The sequence below is a fragment of the Halichoerus grypus genome, chromosome X (genome assembly GCF_964656455.1).
Source record: "Halichoerus grypus chromosome X, mHalGry1.hap1.1, whole genome shotgun sequence".
NCBI lineage: Eukaryota > Metazoa > Chordata > Mammalia > Carnivora > Phocidae > Halichoerus > Halichoerus grypus.
The window spans coordinates 98,890,854-98,912,967 of NC_135727.1; the positions used below are offsets into that span (position 1 = coordinate 98,890,854).

The 22,114-nt window shown below is 41.0% G+C and overlaps 1 protein-coding gene and 1 long non-coding RNA gene across 2 annotated transcripts in view; one reads left to right on the top strand and one right to left on the bottom strand.

The window, feature by feature from the left end:
• The window catches only part of TSPAN7 (tetraspanin 7), a 123,554-nt gene extending 116,973 nt beyond the window's left edge, over positions 1-6,581 (bottom strand). The window contains exon 1 of the mRNA XM_078065341.1: positions 6,432-6,581. Coding sequence (XP_077921467.1) covers positions 6,432-6,512 — 81 coding nt within the window. The 5' untranslated portion in view covers positions 6,513-6,581. The remainder of the gene's footprint in view (positions 1-6,431) is intronic.
• A 90-nt stretch (positions 6,582-6,671) lies between these two features.
• LOC144380524 (uncharacterized) overlaps positions 6,672-22,114 on the top strand; it is a 55,219-nt gene continuing 39,776 nt past the window's right edge. The window contains exons 1-2 of the long non-coding RNA XR_013444701.1: positions 6,672-6,856; positions 13,300-13,381. This is a non-coding gene — a long non-coding RNA (uncharacterized LOC144380524). The remainder of the gene's footprint in view (positions 6,857-13,299; positions 13,382-22,114) is intronic.

Below are 22,114 nucleotides of genomic sequence, written 5' to 3' on the forward strand. Positions count from 1 at the left end.
CAAGAGCAAGAACACTGGGAGGAGGGGAGGAGACAGCAACAATTCTGAGGGTAAATGATTTACAAACTAGAATTCTATACTCAGCCAAACTATCAAATTAAGTGCAAGAGCAAAATAAGATTTTCACACCTGCAAGACCTCAAAATAGTAACCTACCATGCATCCTTTTCCAGAAAGTTACTAGAAGATTTGCTCCACCAAAATGAAAAAACAAACCAAGAAAGAGAAAAACAGGACATATAGGAAACTGAGGATCCAACATAAAAGGAGACTGGATTCCCCAAGATGATGGTAAACGGAGATTAAAATGATGTTAGCTCTTTCAAAGGCTCAGAGAAGACTAGTGCAAATTGAAGGTCAGAATGCTCTAGGAGAAATGTCTCCAATGGGAACTGATAGGATTCATGAAGTGTTGAACATACTGAGTGAAGATACACAGCTCTTGGGGAGGGTATGGGGATAAATTAGGGGCAAACATGGAAAAGGATATAAACAAAGGATATAAAACAAGGCAATTTTTAACTACAGGGAGAACAAAAAGCTGTGCAAGCCATCATAATATACACACTAAATGGCTCAGCTGTGAGTAGGCTTACCTAGTGAGCAGGCTTATATTAATGTAAACACTGACTAGTGCTCTAACCAGAACGATATATAATAATGATAAACGATATATTGGGGTCTACCCCAATATGGAAAGGATGTGAGTGTGAGAGAGCTAAATCTTCATCTTCCATAGTGGGAAGACAATATATAACACCTAATACCAAAAAGTTGAGAAGTAGTAGAACAAGTGCATCACTTAAAAATGAAGCAGCAGCTAGCAAAAGTGGGTAAACATTCTATTGAGATACCTGGCATATAAAAGCCATTTAATGAATGTTTATTGAATTAGACTGATATGCAAAATAGTAAGTATAAACTTTAGTATGTGCCAAGATTCAAACACTTGGAAAAATGTTAGGTAATGCTCTTTAAGATATTTTTCTCCTCTATTTAACCTAAGGACCTAAACTTTCTGGATGACAAAAGAAAAAAGAAAAACATTTTGACCATTATTCTTTTAAATCCTCCCCAAGAAAGGTTGGTGATGCTTACCAAATGAAAAAAAGAATCACTCATATTTCGCCATAAGAAAATTTGATAGCACTATTGAAGAGCTAATTAGGTCCTTGGATATTCAAAGAAGAAATCAAATCCAATATATGCTGGAATGAAGCAAAGGGTATTTCTCCTCACACATTATTTAGTGGATTTAGATGCAGTGGATTTAGAACTCACATGAGTGTCTAAAATGCATTAAAAAATTATAAATCAAAACAGAATTTACCTAATAAGTGGCATATTTATAAAGTTGTCCTACTTGTTGTTAAAATAATTATATTTGTTGTGAAGAAGAGATATTTTGCTTTGTAGTAGGACAAAACAGATATCTTTTTTATTCAAGTTTAACAAATTAAATTCCAATTCCAATTTTAGATTTTAGATAACTAAAATGTCCGGCAAACTAGCTGACCATAAAAATATAGTAACCGAACTATCATTAGGATAAGCAATTTTTTATAAAGTCCTCTATCCCATGTTTGTATACATCAATGTCAAGAACACATTAAATCACCGTAGGTAGACTGAAAAGAACACTGTTTTTAAAAGCCTCCCGATTAAGGTAAATTGAAATAAATAAATGAGCCCAAGAGTAGTCAATAAAATTTCATTTATTCATTCATTCGTTAAGTAAATACTTTCTGGGTAAACCTATTATGTGCCAGGCACTATTTGCTAATCTTTGAAGCAGAGGACAACTTACTCCTAGGTGTTTTTTTTTTTCCTCCTCTTCTATAAATCTGAAAATGAAACACATAAATCAGGGAAAATAAAGGATCCATTTACCTAGCATTCAGGTGATATCATTTACTGGAAGACAAATCATCTTATCCACTTAGACACTATTATATAAAGAACTACCTACCTTTCATCTTCAAAAAAGAATTACAGTACACCAGAGAGATTGTTTTTCTTCTCACATGGGATTGTGTTGAGCATGCTCTCGTATGGTGGTTGCAAACACCCGTGAACACAGTTAGTTTTGCATAAGACTCTATTTTTCTTCATAGGATTTATTGTCAAGTCCGATAGTGTAGAGGTTGCAGGCACTGTTAATATTTTGAGCCAGAGAATTCTTTGCTGTGAGGGCCTGCCCTGTGCTTTATAGGATGTTTAGCAGCACCTGTGGCCTCTATCCACTAGATGCCAATAGCACTCCATCCCCAGCTGTGACCCAAAAGGTCTCCAGACATTGCCAAATGTCAGGAGATGGGTGGGCAATAAGGTCCCCTGTTGAGAACCACTGCTTTAGAGGAACACCTCAGAAGGGGAGAGTGATTGTAGACAGAAGAGGAGGCCAGATAAAACAAAGATCTCTTCCCTAACATTAGACTTCTGCTTTAGTAAATGCTCAGGTACATCCACTTCTTGATGCCACTGGCCTACCACCATTTTAAGCTCAAATGTCTTCTTTCTTTTTTTTTTCCAAAGATTTTATTTATTTATTTGACAGAGAGAGACACAGCAAGAGAGGGAACACAATCAGAGGGAGTGGGAGAGGGAGAAGCAGGCTTCCCGCGGAGCAGGGTGCCCAATGCGGGGCTCGATCCCAGGACCCTGGGACCATGACCTGAGCTGAAGGCAGACGCTTAACGACTGAGCCACCCAGGCGCCCCAAGCTCAAATGTCTTCTGATCCTAAGTCTAAACTGAAGGAAGGGAAGAGAGGTAGTCCTATTAAAACAATTCACAAAAAACACAAAGGAAACAATTCTGTCTAGTTTTCCCTCCATCTTCCACTTAAAACAACACCAAGGTCATCTTTTTTGTTTTTTTTTTTTTTTTTTTTTAAGATTTTATTTATTTATTTGAGAGAGAGAGAGCACATGAGAGGGGGGAGGGTCAGAGGGAGAAGCAGACTCCCTGCTGAGCAGGGAGCCCGATGCGGGACTCGATCCCGGGACTCCAGGATCATGACCTGAGCCGAAGGCAGTCGCTTAACCAACTGAGCCACCCAGGCGCCCTCTTTTTTGTTAATTACCTAATCTAACCCCAAAAGTTTGGACAGATATTGGAGTACCTTCTATGTGCCAGACATAGTTCTAGGTGCTAGAAAAAGATAAATTTCTCAACTGTATTTACTGAATTGATAAATCACTTTAATAAACAGCATTTTCTTCATGATCTTGGATTTGGCAAAAGATTCCTAGATATGACCCTGAAAACACAAGCAACAAAAGAAAAATAGGTAAACTGGACTTTATCAAAATAAACTTTTGTACTTCAAAGGACACCATCAAGAAAGTGAAAAGGCAACACACAGAATAGGAGAAAATATTTGCAAATGATACATCCAATAAGAGCCTTGAATCAACAACATATAAAGGACACATGCAACTCAATAATAACCCAAATAAAAAATGGGCAAAGGATATGAATAGACATTTCTGCAAGAAAGACATACAAATGACCAAGAAGCACATAAAAAGATGCTCAACATCATTAGTTATCAGGAATATTTAACTCAAAACCACAATGAGATACCTATGAGGATGGCTAGAATCACAAAGTCCGATAATAACAAATGTTGGCAACAAGGTAGAGAAATCAGAACCCCATACACTGCTTGGGGCGGGGAGAATAAAAAAAAATGGTGCAGTCACTTCGGAAAACAGTATGGCAGGTCTTCAAACAATTAAACATACAGTTACTATATGACCCAGAAATTTCCAGCAAAGAGAATTGAAAATGTTTGTTCATACAAACATTTGTACGTGAACATTTATAGCAGCGTTATTCAAAATATCCAAAAGGTAGAAACAACCCCAATGCCCATCAATGGACAAACGGATGAACGAAATGTGATAGAGTCATACAACGGGGTATTATTTGGCAATAAAAAGAAGGAACACAGAGGAATCTTTAAAATATTACATTAAGTGAAAGAAACCATTCACAAAAGACCACATACTATATGATTTATATGAAATGTCCCGAATAGGGAAATCTACAGAGACAGAAAGTAGATTAGTAACTGCTTGGGGAGGGGAGGGGGATGATAGCTAAATGGTATGGAGTTTCTTTTTTAGGTAATGAAAATGTTCTAAAATTGACTGGGGTGATGGTTGCACATATCTGTGAATATACTAAAAACCACTGAATTGTACATTCTTAAAAGGATGAATTATATGGTATGTGAATTATATTTCAACAAAGCTGTTTTTAAAGAAAGCAACCAGCATTTAAAGTACAATGGAAAACAGGACATTTGGACATTTTATTAATGAGAATGTCTTATTTAAAATACCCTCGAATCTGCAGAGATCTCATTCTTCTGGTTGTGAAATGATTATTGAATGCTATTTAAACTACTGAAAATGCTCCAGGTAAACATTTTATTTATGATTATAAAAAAACTTAGAACGCAGGCATCAAGAACTTCAGAGGACATAAAATGCAGTGCTTGTTTAAAATGTATTAGGGGGCATTAAGTAATTATATGCACGGGGTGGGGGTGGGAGGTAAGCAAGAAGAGTTAAAGAGATCAGATGAAAAGCCTCCTTCTAGAAGACTCCCTTCTTCACCAGCCTGCAGTGATGATGGAAGAACACCTCTCCATATATACTGTAAATCTTATTTTACAGGAAGCTAAAAATAATCACCCATATGATTTACTCCAGTAACAAATAGGAAGTCAAGCAAATACTAAAGTGCCAAACAGAGATTTAAGAAAATAAAAAACTAAACCAGCTCCCAGGAATGGCTACTGGAAAGTTTCGGCAAAAATGTTCAACCTGTGTCGTTTTCAATCCAAATAAAGTCCGTTTCTGTGTCTGCTTTGTGTGATATACCAGTTAATCTAATCCTATCTCACTGCAGAGGAATGTCTGGTCCCCAGAGTCCACAGTTCCCCGACCTGAAGAATCACCAATGCCAGTGACAAGGAAATGCCCCGGGGGGGGGGGCATTCATTAGAGATTTTTTTTTTCATCCTTAATAAATCTCAGCTCCTGCCTTGGTCATTACAAACAGTTGGTCATTACAAACAGCCTAGTTCACCATCAAACCAAGTCTGGGTACCTCACACAGTACTGTGCCCGGTTTCAAGCCAAAATTAGGCCTATTTGGGGTGGGGGGGTGGCACAGAGAAAAACAACCAAAGGCGGGATGAGCTTTTTCTACAGAGCCTCAGGTTTCAAAATGACAGCCTTGAAAGGTGAAATGACCCAAATTATTGGGGGGGGGGTGGTAACAGACATTCATTCTCCTGCAGGGTGGCTGTGGCTTGGTGTGGAAATGGGGAACTTGGGAAGGGGGTTTCTACATGGAAAGAGAAACAACAGGGAACGGTCTTTAGGTACCACCCACCCCTCCAAGTGAATCACTGCAGTGTCAGCCCTGCACCGATTCCACGAATTGCCAAACAGGATGAGGTAAGGCACAAGCCTTGCCCCCCCCCTCCAGCTACCCCCGCGCGCAGAAGGGCGCATCCCTGCGCGAGGTGCACCACGCAGCCCCCCGAGGCCTCAGCTGAGGGGTTGACGTCACCCTTCTGCATTGAGCTTCAAGGACTGGGAGCAGCACTGGTTAGATGGGGAGTAGAGTTGGGGCGCTATTGCTGTCACCAAGTGGCGGGGGTCTACCCCCAGGACTCTACGGATTGGGTTCGCGCAATAACAGACCAGATGAAGAGCGGAGGGGTGGAGGGGAGTGGGAAAAGGGTCGTAAGACCCACCTCTTGGGTCCCCGGGGAAGCTCAAAGGAGCCTAGTTTATGTAAGACCCTCTCCCCTCAGTGCGTCTCCGCGCGACGGCAGCTCCCTCTCCCCATCAGTGCGCTTGGGGGGCTCTGGTCGCCCTTCCCCAGCCAGGCAGGCACAGGGCTCCTGGTACTTCCCTCTCGCAGCCCCGCGGGGTTGGGAATAACCGGGAATCTGGGATCAGAGGCGGTGCTCCCGCGCCCTCTCCCAGCCAGGTTAGCTCCTAGAGGCACCGCGAACAGGCTGGTAAGGGAGGTCGGGGAGGGGTGTCCAGAGAGGGAAACCGAAGAATAAACCCGCAACTTTCCCTAGAGCCTGACCCTATCCCGCGAGCTTAAAAAAATAAATCAGTGCATTAAAACAAATTTGGGAAAGGTCGACAACCTGCGGTCACCGCCACCACGCAGCCCCTTGCAGCCTGCACCGGGGCGGGGTCCAGGGTCCGAGCAGCCCCAAGCTTGCACCCCGCCATCCTGCAGCCCCAGCCCAGCCCCCTGAGCCTATCTCCTTAAGGAGGGGACCGAGATGAGATTTTTGGTTTGGGTTTTTTTCCCCCCTCTTCCTTTCTCCGAGCATCACTACGGATTGACGGCCGGAGGCCCGGCCACCCGCCCGGCGTGGCCACTCACCCAGAAGACGAAGGAGTAGATGATGAGGAGGGTTTTGAGACAGGTTATCACAGGTTTGGTCTCCATTCTCCTCGATGCCATACTACAGAGCTCCGGCGGCGGCGGCGGCGGCGGCGGCGGGCTGCGGGCGGGCGCGCGGGAGGGGGAAGGAGGCGGGGCGGGGCGGGGCGGGGGCGCGTGCCGCGAGAGGCCCCGTGCGCGCGCAGACGAGGCCGTGCGCGTGCGTGAGCGCGCACTCTGCGGGGCGCCGATTTAAGGATCGGGCGGGCAGCGACTGCGCATGCTGAGAAGGCGGCCCGCGCAGGCAAGCCCGCGCAGGCTCAGACCCCCAGGCCAAGAGCCGGGCAGGGCCGCGGGGAGGGAATGGAGGAGCTTGGGGGCAGGGTCGGAGGTCAGCGCAACCTCTTCCAGGCCGCCGTGGGCACGTAAGTTTCTGCTCGATGCACAGTAGGGCTTTACATTTGCAGGGATATCTGCACCTGGCGACACGAGCTTTATTGGTATCCCCGAAAAGCAGTCACGTTTCTCCATTTAGGCGCCCCACCAGGCCTTTTCAGATGGAAGTGGCCCCACAGTCGTGTCCTTGGAACAAGCCGGCCTTGTCTGTGCCAGGAACAGACTGTGACAGGTGGCCAGAGATACAGCTGGAGGGATGGTCAGGAACCTGGGAGCTCAGACACCCCAAACCCTGGCCACGACAGGAAGGCCATTTTTTAGAGGTCCTCGTGTGAATTTTGCAAATGATGCCGAACGACAAGTTTCTATATGAGGGTACCATTCTTTCTGCACATAAAATGTTTAGCAGATAATAGAAAAAAATGTTTAAAGTGCCTAAGAACCATTTTTCCCAACCTAACAAGTTCAAACCACCTCACACCCAGGAAAGAGAGAGCTGTATCGATGAATGGATAAAGATGTGGTCCATATATACAATGGAATTACTCAGCCATCAGAAAAGATGAATACCCAACTTTTACATCAGCATGGATGGGACTGGAGGAGATTTATGCTAAGTGAAATAAGTCAAGCAGAGAAAGTCAATTATCATATGGTTTCACTTATTTGTGGAACATAAGGAATAACATGGAGGACATTAGGAGAAGGAAGGGAAAAATGGGCGGGGGGAATTGGAGGGAGAGATGAACCATGAGAGACTATGGACCTGAGAAACAAACAGGGTTTTAGAGGGGAGGGGGGAGGGGGGATTGGTTAGCCCGGTGATGGGTGTTAAGGAGGGCACGTACTGCATGGAGCACTGGGTGTTATACCAAAACAATGGATCGTGGATCACTACATCAAAAACTAATGATGTACGGTATGGTGACTAACATAACATAATAAAATTAAAAACTACAAAAAAAAAGCTGTATCAAGGTCAAAAAATAATGTTCAGAAACAATTCGGAAGTTCCTCAAAAAGCTAAACATAAAGATACCATATGACCCAGCAATTCTCCTAGATATATACCCAAGAGATATGAAAACATGTTCACACAAAAGCTTGTACAGGAATGTTCATAGCATTATTTATCGTAGCCCAAAAGCAGGAACAACTTTAATGTTCATCAGTTATGCATGGATAAACATAATGTAGTAAATCCATACAATGGAAAATTATTTGGTCACAAACAGGAATGAAGTACTTATTCATGCTGCATGTATGAACCTTGAAAATCTGCTGAGTGAATGAAGTAAGCGAGACACAAAAGACCGGTGTTGAATGATCCATTTATAGGCAACGTCCAGAATAGACAGATCCACAGAGACAGAAATAGAGGTTGGGGGGGGGCAGGGATAAGGAGTGACTGTTAATGAGTAGGGGGTTTCTTTTTGGAGTGACAAAAATATTCTGGAATTCGATAGTGGTAATGGTTGCACAGTTTTGTGAACCTACTAAAAACCACTGAATTGTACACTTTAGAAGGGCGGCTTTTATGACATGTGAATTATATCCCAATAAAAGAATAATGTACACTCCACCCAGATTTCCTGTGGCTGGTTTGTAGGGGAACACACAGTACAGATTCTGTGGGAGATTTAGCTTGATTCCTGAGAGATTCTGCAGTCAAAATAGCAACGCTATCACAGGCTAACTCTATCGTGGATGATGACAAGGACACTTTTTGCGAAAGAGTAAAAAACAGTCAATAGGCTTGAGGAAAGCCTGCCAAGGTCAGTTGTTGCAGGAGTAATTATTACCTCCAGTAAGTTGTACATGGTCCCAGGTCAGTGAGGTCATTGTATAAACAGGACACAAACAGGAGGAAGAGGAGAACCTGCTTAAGGAAATGATCAACCATAACAAAAGGATCTGTGGGCATAGAGGGGAGTGGAGAGGAATATGGGTGCAGGTGAAAAAAGATTAGGAACAGATTGGCAAGTGTTCTGTTTTAAAGGAAGTTCCCGCACCATTATTCTCAACGCTGGTTACTCATTTGGACCACCTGGAGAGCTTATTTAAAAAAAGCAAAAAACTATAACTACCTGTGCCCAGTCCCAGGTAGCCTGAATCATTTGGTCTCAGCAGTTTCTAAGTTCTTTAGGTGGTCCTAATAGGAATCAAGAGTTGAAGGATACTGTCCCTATTGCAATGAGCTTAAACCCAACTTCAGAAAGGAGTTTTCTCCTACATTTTTACAGTCCCCAGGAAGCAGCAGGAAAAGGATACTGAACACTTCAAACCCAGTGGCTACGCTTAGCCTCAAAAGATCTTGCCCATGCATAATTACCCTGTAAAGGAGTCAGAAATCTCAATTTTCAACCTAACGGACACTGCTGAGCATCATAGATAATTTTATGAGTTAACAAATGATATTCACAGATGGTGCCCATCAGCTCAACTATTTCAGTTTGGAGCTTTCTGGGGATAACTTTTAGGTCCAGATTCTTGAAAACTTGGACTGTTCTAGGAAAAATAGATTATTTAAATGTAAAGATAAATATGAATATTCGATAATGTAAATAATGGGTAAATTTACATAGCTTATCGCTAAATCCTTGCTACTCAAATTGTGGTCTGGGTGATTTCATAGGGTGACAAATCATCCCAATTTTCCCAACACTGAGGGGTTTCCTTGTACTCTGGATTTTCATTGCTAAAGCCAGGAAAGTCATTGGCAAACCAGAACAAGTTGGTCACCCTACCCTTGAACCTGGCATCAACTGGGAGAGCTTGTTGAAAATGCAGAACCTCGGGCCCCCCTCCAAGTCCATGTTAACAAGATGCACAGTAATGTCTGTCAGTTTGTCATGGATTGAATTGTGTCCCCCCAAAAGATATGTTGAAGTCCCACCTTCAGTACCTCAGAATGTGACCCTACTTGGAAATAGGGTTGTTGCAGATGCAATTATTTAAGCTGAGATGAGGCCATACTGGAGGAGGGTGGGCCCTTAATCCAGTATGACTGATGTCCTTAAAAGAAGAGACATGAGGAGGGGTCCATGTGAAGGCACAGGGACACACAGGGGAAGGGCACGTGGCCAATCGGAATGACACAGCTGCAAGTAAGCCGAGGAACGCCAAGGAGTGGAAGAGGCAAGAAACAATTCTCCCCAGTCTCAGAGGGACCATGGCCCTGCTGACACTGTGATCTCAGACTTCTGGCCTCCAGATCTGTGAGGGAGTAAATTTCTGTCATGCAAGCTACCCATTTTTGTGGTACTTTGTTAGAGCAGCCACGGGAGACTAATAACATGCCTAAGAGTCACTGATGTCCGGTTACTCAAAATAGAACCACAGCGACCATATCCCCCAGCAATTCCATTGCCAGGTAGATACCCCAAAGAATTGCAAACAGGTGTACAAACAAAAACTTGTACATGAATGTTCACAGTAGCACTAGTTACAGTAGCTGAGCGGGGGAAACAGCCTCAGTGTCTACCAGCTGACGAACAGATCAACAAAACATGGTCTCTGCATACGGTGGAATATTATTCAGTCATAAAAAGGAGTGAAGTGCTGACACATGCTACAACGTGGATGAATCTTGAAAATATACTGAGTGAAAGAAGCCAGACACACAGCCCACATATTGTATTATTACTACATTTGTATGAACCATCCAGAACAGGCAAGTCCAGAGAGACAGGAAGCAGATTAGTGGTTGCCTGGGGCTGGGGGGAGGGGTAATGGGAAATGACTGCTTGGTAGTTCCAGGGATTTCTCCCGAGGTGGTGAAAAAGTTCTGGAGCTAGACAGTGGTGATGGTTGTACAACATTGTGAGTGTACTTAATGCCACTGGATCGTACACTTTAAAATGGTTAAAATAGTAAACTGCGTGTGTATTTTATCACACACATAACCACAGCAAGTCCAAAGGCCCTGAGGCCTGAAGGAATGCTGCATTTGGAGAGCTGACAAAGTCGGTGAGGCTCAATAGAAGGGGCAAAGATAGTATACAGGAGGCTAGAGAGAGGTCAGCCCATCCAGGTCCTATTAGATAATAAGAATTTTAGTATTTTGCCTAAAGTAAGGGGAGCTTTTGATTTTGATTTGCTTTAAATTCAGCAGTACTTCAAGGAGAACTGGACTGCCACCAAAGCACCTACCTGGTCCCTGCTACCATCACCCCCTCAATCTATTGTTCACACAGCCACCAGAGTGATCTTGTTCAAACACAAATCATATCATGGCACTCTCTTGCTTAAAACCCTCCAGTGGCTTCCCATCATTACACAAAGAATCAAATTTCAACCCTCTACCCTGACTTAGCAAGCATCCAGGAGCTGGCTCCAACGTCCTTTCCCATTATTCTCTCTTTACCCCTGTGCTTCAGCTGCTCCGGCCTTCTTTCTGTTCTTCAATCAGACTTTGTTCCACCTGAAAGACTTCATGCTGGCTGGTCCTATCATTAGAATGCTTGCTCCCTTCCTTCCTGCCATTCAGATCTCAGTATAGTTGTCACCTCCTCAGAAAGACCATTTCAGGTGAAAATAGCCACCCAGTCCAAAATAGCCAATATAGTCACTATATGCTCTAATTCCTTACATTGCACTTAACCTACCATTTTCTTATTCATGTTTTTGTTTTGTTGTCTACCTCTCCCATCAAGCTCCACATGGCAGCTGTTTCTGTCTATTGTATTCACTGTTGTATCCCTCCCCCCACCTAGATGCAGTAGCAAATCAGAAAATGTTGACCAAATGGATGGTATGTAATAGTCACTCAGGAGATGATTGTTGACTAATTGAAGAAGGGTGGGATATTTGAAATGGACCTTGAAGTACAAATAAGATAATGATGTTGTTTCGGGAAAGGAGAGGGACATCATTACAGGCTAGGGTGCAGCATGAACAAAAGCAGAATGCTTACTCGGAAGAGTGGCGAGGTGCACCAGAGGACCTAGAGTAGGAAAGGATGCAGAAATGCAGGGCTGTGATGGGGGAGGGCCTTGCTCAGGCCAAGTTACACTTTCTGGCGTAGGCAGTAGAGCGCAGTGAAGGGTTCCTCAGTAGGAGTGACATGATCCGACCTGTGTTTCCGGGGAGGTAATTTTGGAGTTAGGAGGTAACTACAGTCACCTGCCTGGGAGCTAATGAAGGCTGGACCTCAGAAGTGGCAGTGAGACTGGAGGAGGCACTGGAGAGGTACATCTCAACTCCAGCTACACAAAAGTCCTCTAGAGAGCTTGTAGACTCACAGATGGACTCCGGACAGATGGTGGCAGGAGCAGCGGGGGCCCAGAGATTCTGATTGACTTAGTCTGTGGTGAAGCCAGAGGAATCAGTATTTTTTTAAAAGCTCCACAGATGCCCTAGCTGGGATTGAAAGCCCGGGGGCAGATAAACTGTTTAGGAATAGAATAGACAAGAGGCACCTGGGTGGCTCAGTTGGTTAAGCATCCAACTCTTGATTTTGGCTCAGGTCATGATCTCAGGGTCCTGAGATCAAGCCCTGTGTCAGACTCCGTGCTGGGCGTGGAGGCTGCTTAAGATTCTCTCTCTCCCTCTTCCTCTGCCCCTCCCCCGCTAAAAAATAGATCAGCCCTCAGGACTGAGTGAATTTGGGTAATGAAGGAAAAGGAAGAACTGAATATGACTTTTAGTTTGAGTAAACTTGGAGGGCAGCTTTTAAAATGAATAATCCCAAAATACGGTACATCCAAGCAAGGGACTGGCTTACAGTATTACAAAGTATGTGTATGAAGAACTTTTTAGTCACAAAGGGAAATTTTTTTTTTAATTTTATTTATTTGTGAGAAAGGAGAGAGAGAGAGAGAGGGCATGCGAGCATGAGCATGGTGAGGGGCAGAGGGAGAGGGAGAAGCAGACTCCCTGCTGAGCAGGGAGCTCGATGGGGGGCTCGATTGTAGGACCATACAATCATGACCTGAGCCGAAGGCAAATGCTTAACTGACTGAGCCACCCAGGCACCCTGGGAAATTTTTGTTCTAATAAGAAAAAAGTCATAGAAAAATATGCAATACGCCCTCAACTGTGTAAGAACATGTAGAAAAGAAATTAGAATAAAATGTGTATAAAATTGGGGCATCTGGCTGGCTTAGTAGGTAGAGCATATGAATCTTGATCTCGGAGTCCTGAGTTCAAGCCCCACATTGGGCATAGAGATTACATATTAAAAATGTGTATAAAATTTTCACACCGGTAGCTCTGGGTGGTGGGGTTAATGAATGACTTAATTTCCTCTTTTTTTATATTTACTATCTTTCCTAGAATTTTGAAATGAGCATATATAACATTTATAATGCAAAAGGAGAATATTTACAAAGGAATCCCTCCCAAAAGATGAAAACACTAAAGTTGTAGGACTTAATGGGAGGGGGAGGATCTTGAACTGTTTGAAAACTTGCTGAGATGAAATTTGGGTGTATGTGCATTCATCTAAATTTTTCTATTTGTGTGTTTCCAGGGTCCCGCCCTACCTGAACACAAAGATGATTTTACCCTGGGTATCAGAAATACCTACAGGAGTGACACTGCACCTGCTAAAGGTATGTTTGCAAAAGCCACTCGGGAAAGCACTCAGCCAAAGAGAGGAGAAAACTGAAGTTTGCAAATTTGGTTTAAGGAGCCTTCATAAGCATCAGAGGGTTAGGTTTGTTCTGAGGACAGCTCCATAGGACATGGATGAGGATGTGGGATGAATGATGCCTTTTCCTCATACGGATTTACCCCCGAGCCTGGGGGAAAAGCACGTTAAAAAAAAAAAAAAAAGCTAAATGAGAAAAAAATTTCATAAAGATACTGGGGGCACAAAGTTTTGTAACCAGTATAGCATGCTGAACAAAAAATTAGCAGGGACAAAGGGTACTCTTCTCATTCCAACCACCAGGCAGTTGAATGTCTGAGAACATGGGGTGGAAACATAAGACGTTCAGACAACTTCCTCAAACAGCACAAGCTAAAATGAAGGAAAAGGTCAACGGCACTTAGTAACAGGACTACATTTGTGACACTGTAGTAGCAGTACTAGCTGATAGGTAGGAAGGCCAGATTTATAAATTCAAGTGCCACCTCCCTTTACACTTGGGGACTTCCTGAACATGTTGGGAGGAATTTGAGAGGGGTTGAAGTTCTTCAGTTTGGTTTGGTTTGGTTTGGTTTATTCCTTCTCTAGGATTTTGCCCTACAAAAATAGATAGGTGTACAAAATATACCTATAAGATCACTAATTGCAAAATTCATTATTGAAAGAGTAAAAAATGGAAACAGTACAAATATTCATCAATAGTGTTTTGCCATTTAGTCATTTATTCTACAAAATTTTGGAGCACCCGCTATTTGCCAGGCACTTTTGTAAGCACTGGGGATAGAGCTATGACCAAACCAAACCAGGTCCCTGTCCTCAGGGAGTGTGTACTCTACTGGAGAAGATGAACCATAAAAAAAATTTTAGCGTATCTATACCATAGGATTCTATGATACAGGTTTTTAATACTAGATACATTCAGCTGTATTAAAACAAAAGGTTCTTCAAGATATAATACATAATATATAATTTTTACTTATAAAAACAACTTAGAGAATAGAATTATAATCCTCTATAAATATAAAAATAAAGTGTATTAGAGTGTTCATATGAAAAAATCAGGATGAAAATGCATGACAATCTTTGAGCAGTGAGTTGTATTACAATGGAATTTCATCACTGAAAATGCTTATTTGATTTTTTTACAAGAAATATTATATTTATAGTAAAAAAATAAATTATTAAAAAGAAACACTGTATATAGAGGCTAAACCCTAGAAACATTTTTTAAAAAAGTTGTTATTGGGATCTCATATTTATCCTGCAGCTATTGGACATAGGGAAATGCAGATAAAACTTTTGTGTATTTGGGGATACAATACAAAAATGTATACAAAAATGTACAAAAATGTATAATTATGACTTAAGAATAATCCCTTCAGATCTCAACCAAATGAGAATACATATTACATCTTTTTTATCCATTCATCTATAGATGGACACTTGGGTTGCTTCCATATTTTGGCTATTGTAAATAATGCTGCAATAAACATAAGGGCGCATATATCTTTTTGAATTTTCTTCAGGTTCGGTTGTGGAATTACTGGATTATATGGTAATTCTCTTTTTAATTTTGGGGGGAACCTCTATGACTGTTTTCCACAGTGGCTACACCAATTTGCATTCCCACCAAGAGTGCACAGCCTTCCTTTTTCTCCACATCCTCACTCAAACTTGTTATATCTTGTCTTTTTGATATTAGCCATTTAGACTGGTGTGAGGAGATAGTTCATTGTAGTTTGATTTGCATTTCCCTGATGATGAGTGATGTTGAGCATTTTTTCATGTGTCTGTTGGCCATCTGGATGTCTTCTTTGTAACAATATCTATTCAGGTCTTCTGCCCATTTTTTTAACTGGATTGTTTGGTGTTTTTTTTGGTGTTGAGTTGTAGTTCTTTATGTATTTTGGATACATATACATAAGGATACCCTTATCAGATATATCATTTGCAAATACCTTCTCCCATTTAGTAGGTTGCCTTTTCATTTTGTTGATGGTTTCCTTCATGTGCAAAAGCTTTTTATTTTGGTGTAGTCCTAGTGGTCTATTTTTGTTTTTGTTTTCCTTGCCTGAGGAGACATATCTAGAAAAATGTTGATAAGCTAATGTTAAAGACATTATTATCTATGTCTTCTTTTATGAGTTTTATGGTTTCAGATCTCACATTTAGGGGTTTAATGCATTCTCAGTTTATTTTTGTGTCTGGTGTAAGAAACTGGTTCAGTTTCATTCTTTTGCATGTAGGTGTCCAGTTTTCCCAACACCATTTATTGAAGAGAATGTCTTTTTCCCATTGGATATTTTTGTCTCCTTTGTCATAGACTAGTTGAACATATAGATGTGGGTTTACTTCTGGGATCTCTATTCTGTTCTGTTGATCTATGTGTCTATTTTTGTGCCAGTACCATATTGTTTTATTATAGCTTTGTAGTATATCTTAAAATCTAGGATTGTGATATCTCCAGCTTTGTTCTTCTTCCTCAAGATTGTTTTGGCTATTTGGGTTTTTTTGTGGTTCTATATAAATTTTGGGGTTATTCTATTTCTGTGAAAAAAATGCTATTGGTATTTTAATAAGGGGTTGCATTGAATCTCTAGATTGCTTTGGGTAGTATGGACATTTTAACAACATTAATTCTTCCAATCCATGAGCATGATATAGCTTTCCATTTGTTTGCATCAGCCTCAGTTTCTTTGATCAGTGTTTTATAGTTTTTAAAGCACAGGTCTTTCACTGCCTTGGTTAAGCTTATTCCTGGGTATTTTATTCTTTTTGGTGAAATTGTAAATGGAATTGTTTTCTTAATTTCTCTTTCTGCTACTTCATTATTAGTGTTAGAAATGCAACAGATTGGGACGCCTGGGTGGCTCAGATGGTTAAGCATCTGCCTTCGGCTCAGGTCATGATCCCAGGGTCCTGGGTCGAGCCCCACATCAGGCTCCCTGCTCAGCGGGGAGTCTGCCTCTCCCTCTCCCTCTGCCTGCAGCTCCCCCTGCTTGTGCTCTCTCTCTGTCAAATAAATAAATAAAATCTAAAAAAAAAAAAAAGAAAAGAAATGCAACAGATTTCTGTATGTTAATTTTGTATACTGAAACTTTACCAAATTTATTCTAATAGTTTTTTGGTGGAGTCTTTAGGGTTTTCTATGTCATCTGCAAATAGTGGCAATTTTACTTCTTCCTTACCAATTTTGATGCTTTTATTTCTTTTTCTTGCCTGATTGTTGTGACTAGGAATTCCAGTACTATGTTGAATAAAAGTGGTGAGAGTGGACATCCTTGTTTGGTTCCTGATCTTAGAGGAAAAGCTCCCAGTTTTTTCATCATTGTGCATGATGCTACCTGTGGGTTTCTCATATATGGCCTTCAGTAAGTTGAGGTATGTTCCTTGTAAACTCACTTTGTTGAGGGTTTTTATCATGAATGGATGTTGAATTTTATCAAATGTGTTCTCTGCATCTATTAAGATGATCATATGATTTTTATCCTTCATTTAGTTAATGTGGTATTCACCTTGATTGATTTGCAAATATTGAACCATCCTTGCATCCCTGGAATAAATTCCACTTGATTGTAGTAAATGATCCTTTGAATGTATTGTTGAATGCAGTGTACTAATATTTTGTTGAGGACTTTTGTATCTGTGTTCATCAGGGATATTGTCCTGTAGTTTTCCTTTTTGTATTGTCTTTGGTTTTGGTATCAGGGTAATGCTGGCCTTGTAGAATGTATTTGGAAGCTTCCTTCCTGTTCTATTTTGTGGAGTAGTTTGAGGAAAACAGGTAGTATCTCTTTTTTAAATGTTTTGTAGAATTCACCTGTGAATCCTTCTGGTCTCAGAATTCTGTTGGGAGTTTGTTGATTACTGATTCAATTTCATTGCTAGAAATTGATCTCTTCAGATTTCCTATTTCTTTCTGATTCAGTTTTCAATGATTGTATGGTTCTAGGGATTTATCCCTTCCTTCTAGGTTGTCCAATTTGTTGGCATATAATTTTTCATAGTAGTTTCTTATAATCCTTTGTATTTCTGTGGTTTCGGTTATTAGTTCTCCTCTTTCATTTCTGATTTTATTTATTTGGGTCCTCTCTTTTTGCTTGACAAATCTGGTTTAAGATTTATCAATTTTGTGCACTTCTTCAGAGAACCAGCTCTTTGTTTCATTGATCTTTTTTATTTTTATTTTTTTTTAGTCTCTATTTCATTTATTTCCACTCTGATCTTTATTCCTGACTTCCTTCTACTAACTTTGGGCTTTATTCTTCTTTTTCTAGCTCCTTTCGGTATAAGGTTACATTGTTGGAAATTTCTCTTGTTTCTTGACTTAAGCCTATATTGCTATAAATTTCCCTCTTAGAGCTGCTTTCACTGCATGCCAAAGATTTTAGACTGTTGTATTTTCATTTTCATTTATCTCCATGTGTTTTATTAATTTCCTCTTTGATTTCTTCATTGACCCATTGGTCAATGTAGCATGTTGTTTAGCCTCCACATGTTTGTGTTTCTTCCAGTTTTTTTTTTTTTTTCTTGTAATTGATTTCTAGTTTCATACTGCTGTGGTTGGAAAAAATGCGTGATGTGATTTAAATCTTCTTAAATTTATTGAGACTTGTTCTGTGGCCTCACATGTGATCCATCCTGGAGAATGTTTTATGTGCACTTTTAATGACATTAGTAAGGTTATAGACTGCTGGGTTTCTATTCAGTGGTAGCAGGACCTCCAAAAGAGGTGGCAATAGTACCTCTCATAGGTCAGCATCAAGTGTGAGCTTGTGGCCTCCAGCTGAAAAGTGGTAGCAGCTTTCTAGTCCCTAGGTAAGACACACTGTGATCATTTGTTTGTAAAACTGGACAAAATCCTTTCTCTTCCTATTTCCATGCCCTTTTGCCATGTGATTTTGAAGCTCTTCCCATAAAAAGTGGAATCTATTTCTCCACTCTTTGAATCTGGGCTGGCCTTGTTCCTTACTTTTAACAACAGAATGCAGAGAAAGTAGAATTATGATGGTCCCAAGCCTAGGCCTCAGGGGAACTCATCCTTCTGCTCACTCTCTGGAGCCTCATGACTGCTAATGGAATAAGGCCATGCTAGCCTGCTAGAGAATGAGAAACCATGTGTGTCAGAGTCTAGCCAGCCCTCCTGTCCCAGCTGAGGTCTCAAATCTGTAAGGGAGCCCAGCCAAGATCAGCAAAGCCAATCCACAACCAACCACAGATGTATTAGGGACCTCTACTGAGACCAGAGAACTGCCTAGAGGAGCCCAGCCTAAATTGCTGACCACAGAATTTTTTCCTAAGTAACTGGTTTTATACCTGTAAATTTGCAGTGGTTTGTTACATAGCAATAGCTAATTAAACACACCTTTTTCCTTTTTTTTGCACTTTTTATATCTTTGTGGCAAATCATTAGCATTAAGTTGTTTCTGCATTAAATGTGTAGAGTAATTTCTGTTTGCTTGACTCGATACTCTTACAAATGCTACATGTCTGAAGAATGGAATTCTCTGCGGCCATCAAATTAATGTTGTAGAGAATACTTTGATACAGAGAAATTCCCATAGTATGTTCTTGGTGAAAAAAATGAAATTGTAAAACATATATATAGTATGATGCCAATTTGGAGACACAAACACACACACACACAGTGATAATTATTACCTCATGATCTGATATCTTTATATTTTGTGATATTTCTTTTATTTTTTACATCTTCTGCATTTACTAAATGTTCTATGAAAGCATGTATTTCTTTTATAATTAGAAAAAATTTCACATTGCTAATTTCTCAGGACATCTAGATTGATATTTGGCTTGGGGGAGCCGTGATACCTTCTGTAACTCCCTCTTTAGCAATATATTCAAAATGACTTTTTTTTTAAATAGGTGACAAGAAACCAGTGTCTTACCTCTGCTAACAGTATTCTAAGCTAGGTTGCAGTCACTCCTGTTGCCCAATAATCCATAATCCTGCAGTAGCGTCTGAAGTGGGACATAAACCATTTTTTTCTTTCTGTCCTCTTCCTAAATATTCTAAGTCACCTCACCACATAGCAGCTGCTGAAACATCCTCTTGACATGCATCCCCTAGATGTGTCCAGCTCTAGATAATTCACTCAGCAGATATATGAATCTTTGGTTACTGCTAATCTTTTATTAAAAGGATTTCATGCTCTTACACTGACCCCAATACCTGTGATAAATACTGTGTTCCTGTGATGTAAAAGATATCATTGATGGAGACTTGGCTCGGAAGAATTCAGCCAAAAAGATGATAGTTTCAGGTATCCAGGTTCTGTGCAGTGGTTTTTGTTTTTGTTGTTTACCATTTTTAATCATTTATATCATAATGTTTATTGGACCCTATTTTTGAAATCCAAAGATTAATTAGTGTTTATTGACTCCTGTAAGACTATTTTCTACATAATGGTGATTAATCTATTTTAATTTAGATTCATTTATTAGAGAATTATCTTTGATTGTACCTTAATAAACCAATATATAAAAATGAGTCCATTGAAATTCCTTCTATCTAGTAGTGATATGTACTTTAGACAGTCGAGCATGCAGATGCTCTATAACCCAGGCCAGAGCCCCATCTTATTTAAATGTACAAGTGGCGACATTTAAGGTGAAGACCAGGCCAGCATGGCTAAAGCAGAGCAGAAGATTGAGCTGCTTATTGAGGAGTTAACCTCTGAATTCAGTTGACATGCATAACCCTGGCTCTAAACATTTTTTATTAGAATTATCCCCATCAGTCAGCTGCTGGCTTCCAATAATTGGCTTATTTCATGATCATAATTAGAAACATGTCCTGATCAACTGTTTGGCATCAGAATTTGAACACAAGCAGTCTGGTGTAGGAGCCTGAACTCGTGACAGTAGATTTTGGAGTCAGGCTGCCTGGGTTTCCTTCTGGCCTCTGCCATTTACCAGTCTCCACATCTGTAAAATAAGGCTATTAATAGTACCTACCTTATTGTCTTTATATGAGGCAGTGTATGTGAAGTGTTTGAAATAGTTCTGGCATAGGACTGCTCAATAAATGTTAGTCGTCATTGTGAGAACACTGCACTGCCTTCTAATTATGAAAGTTTAGATCTAAAAGAGGCCTCAAAGATGATTAAGTTCACTGTTTTTCAACTGCAGTTCACAACCTCTTAGTGGATTTTGAAATCAGTTTAAGGGCTTACCTCTGTCATTTAATAAAGCACATAAGAATATAATAAAATAGAGATTATCAAAGTGCATTGCATGTAATAAGGGTAAGTGTTGTTTCATGAAACATTTGTTTTAGAATGATAGCAGATATGATTGATGCTCTGCCCACATCCCCTCAGGTCTCTTTTGCTGGTTCTGCCCATTCCTCAGTGTCTCTGTGCCTTTCTCTTAAAGAATCTTCCCTCTGATTCTTCAGAAAACTATTCTTCCACTACTGGAGATATATTAGCCTAATATATTTCTATTATTTATCTGTTGCTGCGTAACAAATTTTTCAAAAACCTGGTAACTTAAAATGACATTTATTTATTATTATTATTATTTAAGATTTTATTTATTTATTTGAGAGAGAGAGAGAGCCAGAGAAAGAGAGCATGAGCAGCGGGGAGGGGCAGAGGGACAAGCAGACTCCCTGCTGAGCAGGGAACCCAACACAGGGCTTGACCCCAGGACCTGGATATGATGACCTTAGCCGAAGGCAGATGCATAACTGACTGAGCCACCCAGGAGCCCCCAAATGACAAACATTTATTATCCTGCATAATTTCTGAGGGTCAGGAATCCAAGAGCAACTTAGCTGGGTGGTTCTGGCCCGGGGTGTCTCATGAGAGTACAGTAAAACTCTTCAGTTGGGGCTGCAGTCATCTCAAGGTTTGAGTGGGGCTGGAGGCTCTGCCTTCAAACTTACTCATGTGGCTGTTGATAAGCCTCAGTTCGTTGCCGCCTGTGGGCTGAAGACCTTAGTTCCTTGTTATGAGAGTCTGTGTCATGGGCCTCTTCATAGGACCGCTCATAAAATGAGACCTTGCTTCCGCCAGAGGCAGTGATGTAAGAAAGAGAGAATCCAGGATGGAAGCCCCAGCCTTTTATATCTTAATCTCAGAAGTGACATACACTTCTGCTGTATTTTATTGGCTACACAGACCAAGTGTGAAACAGTATTAGGAGGGAACTACACAAAGGTGTGAATACCACAAGACAGGCATCATTGGGAGCCACCTTTGGGGACTGGCTACAACAAGTACCGTGGGCTGAAATGCCTGGACGTTACATCTTCCTGGTGACCTGTAACCAGTGACTTACTAGGACTGAAATGTGAAAGCCCAGCTCTCTTGCCTCAAGGCGAGTCAAACTCTGTGGTGTATTTTATGCTCCAGAGGTCCCCATGGGATCAGGCTGAGGCTGAGACTTCACCTGAAATCTTACCCTTCGTTGATTTCTGTCCCTTTCCTGCTGTGCCTCTTCTACTCCCGTACCAGTTACCAGTTGCTCCTGGAAGCACATCCTTGATAAATCACTTGCACTCGAATACTTATCTCAAGGTCTGCTTCTGGGAAATCCAACCTAGGGTAAGGTGGTGTGTGTGTATGTGTGCGTGTGTGCATGTGCACATTTTTATAAGTCGTGGTCAAAAACGTTGAATTAAAAAAGGAAACCCAACTCTGATCTATGTAAGTACTTTTATTTTACA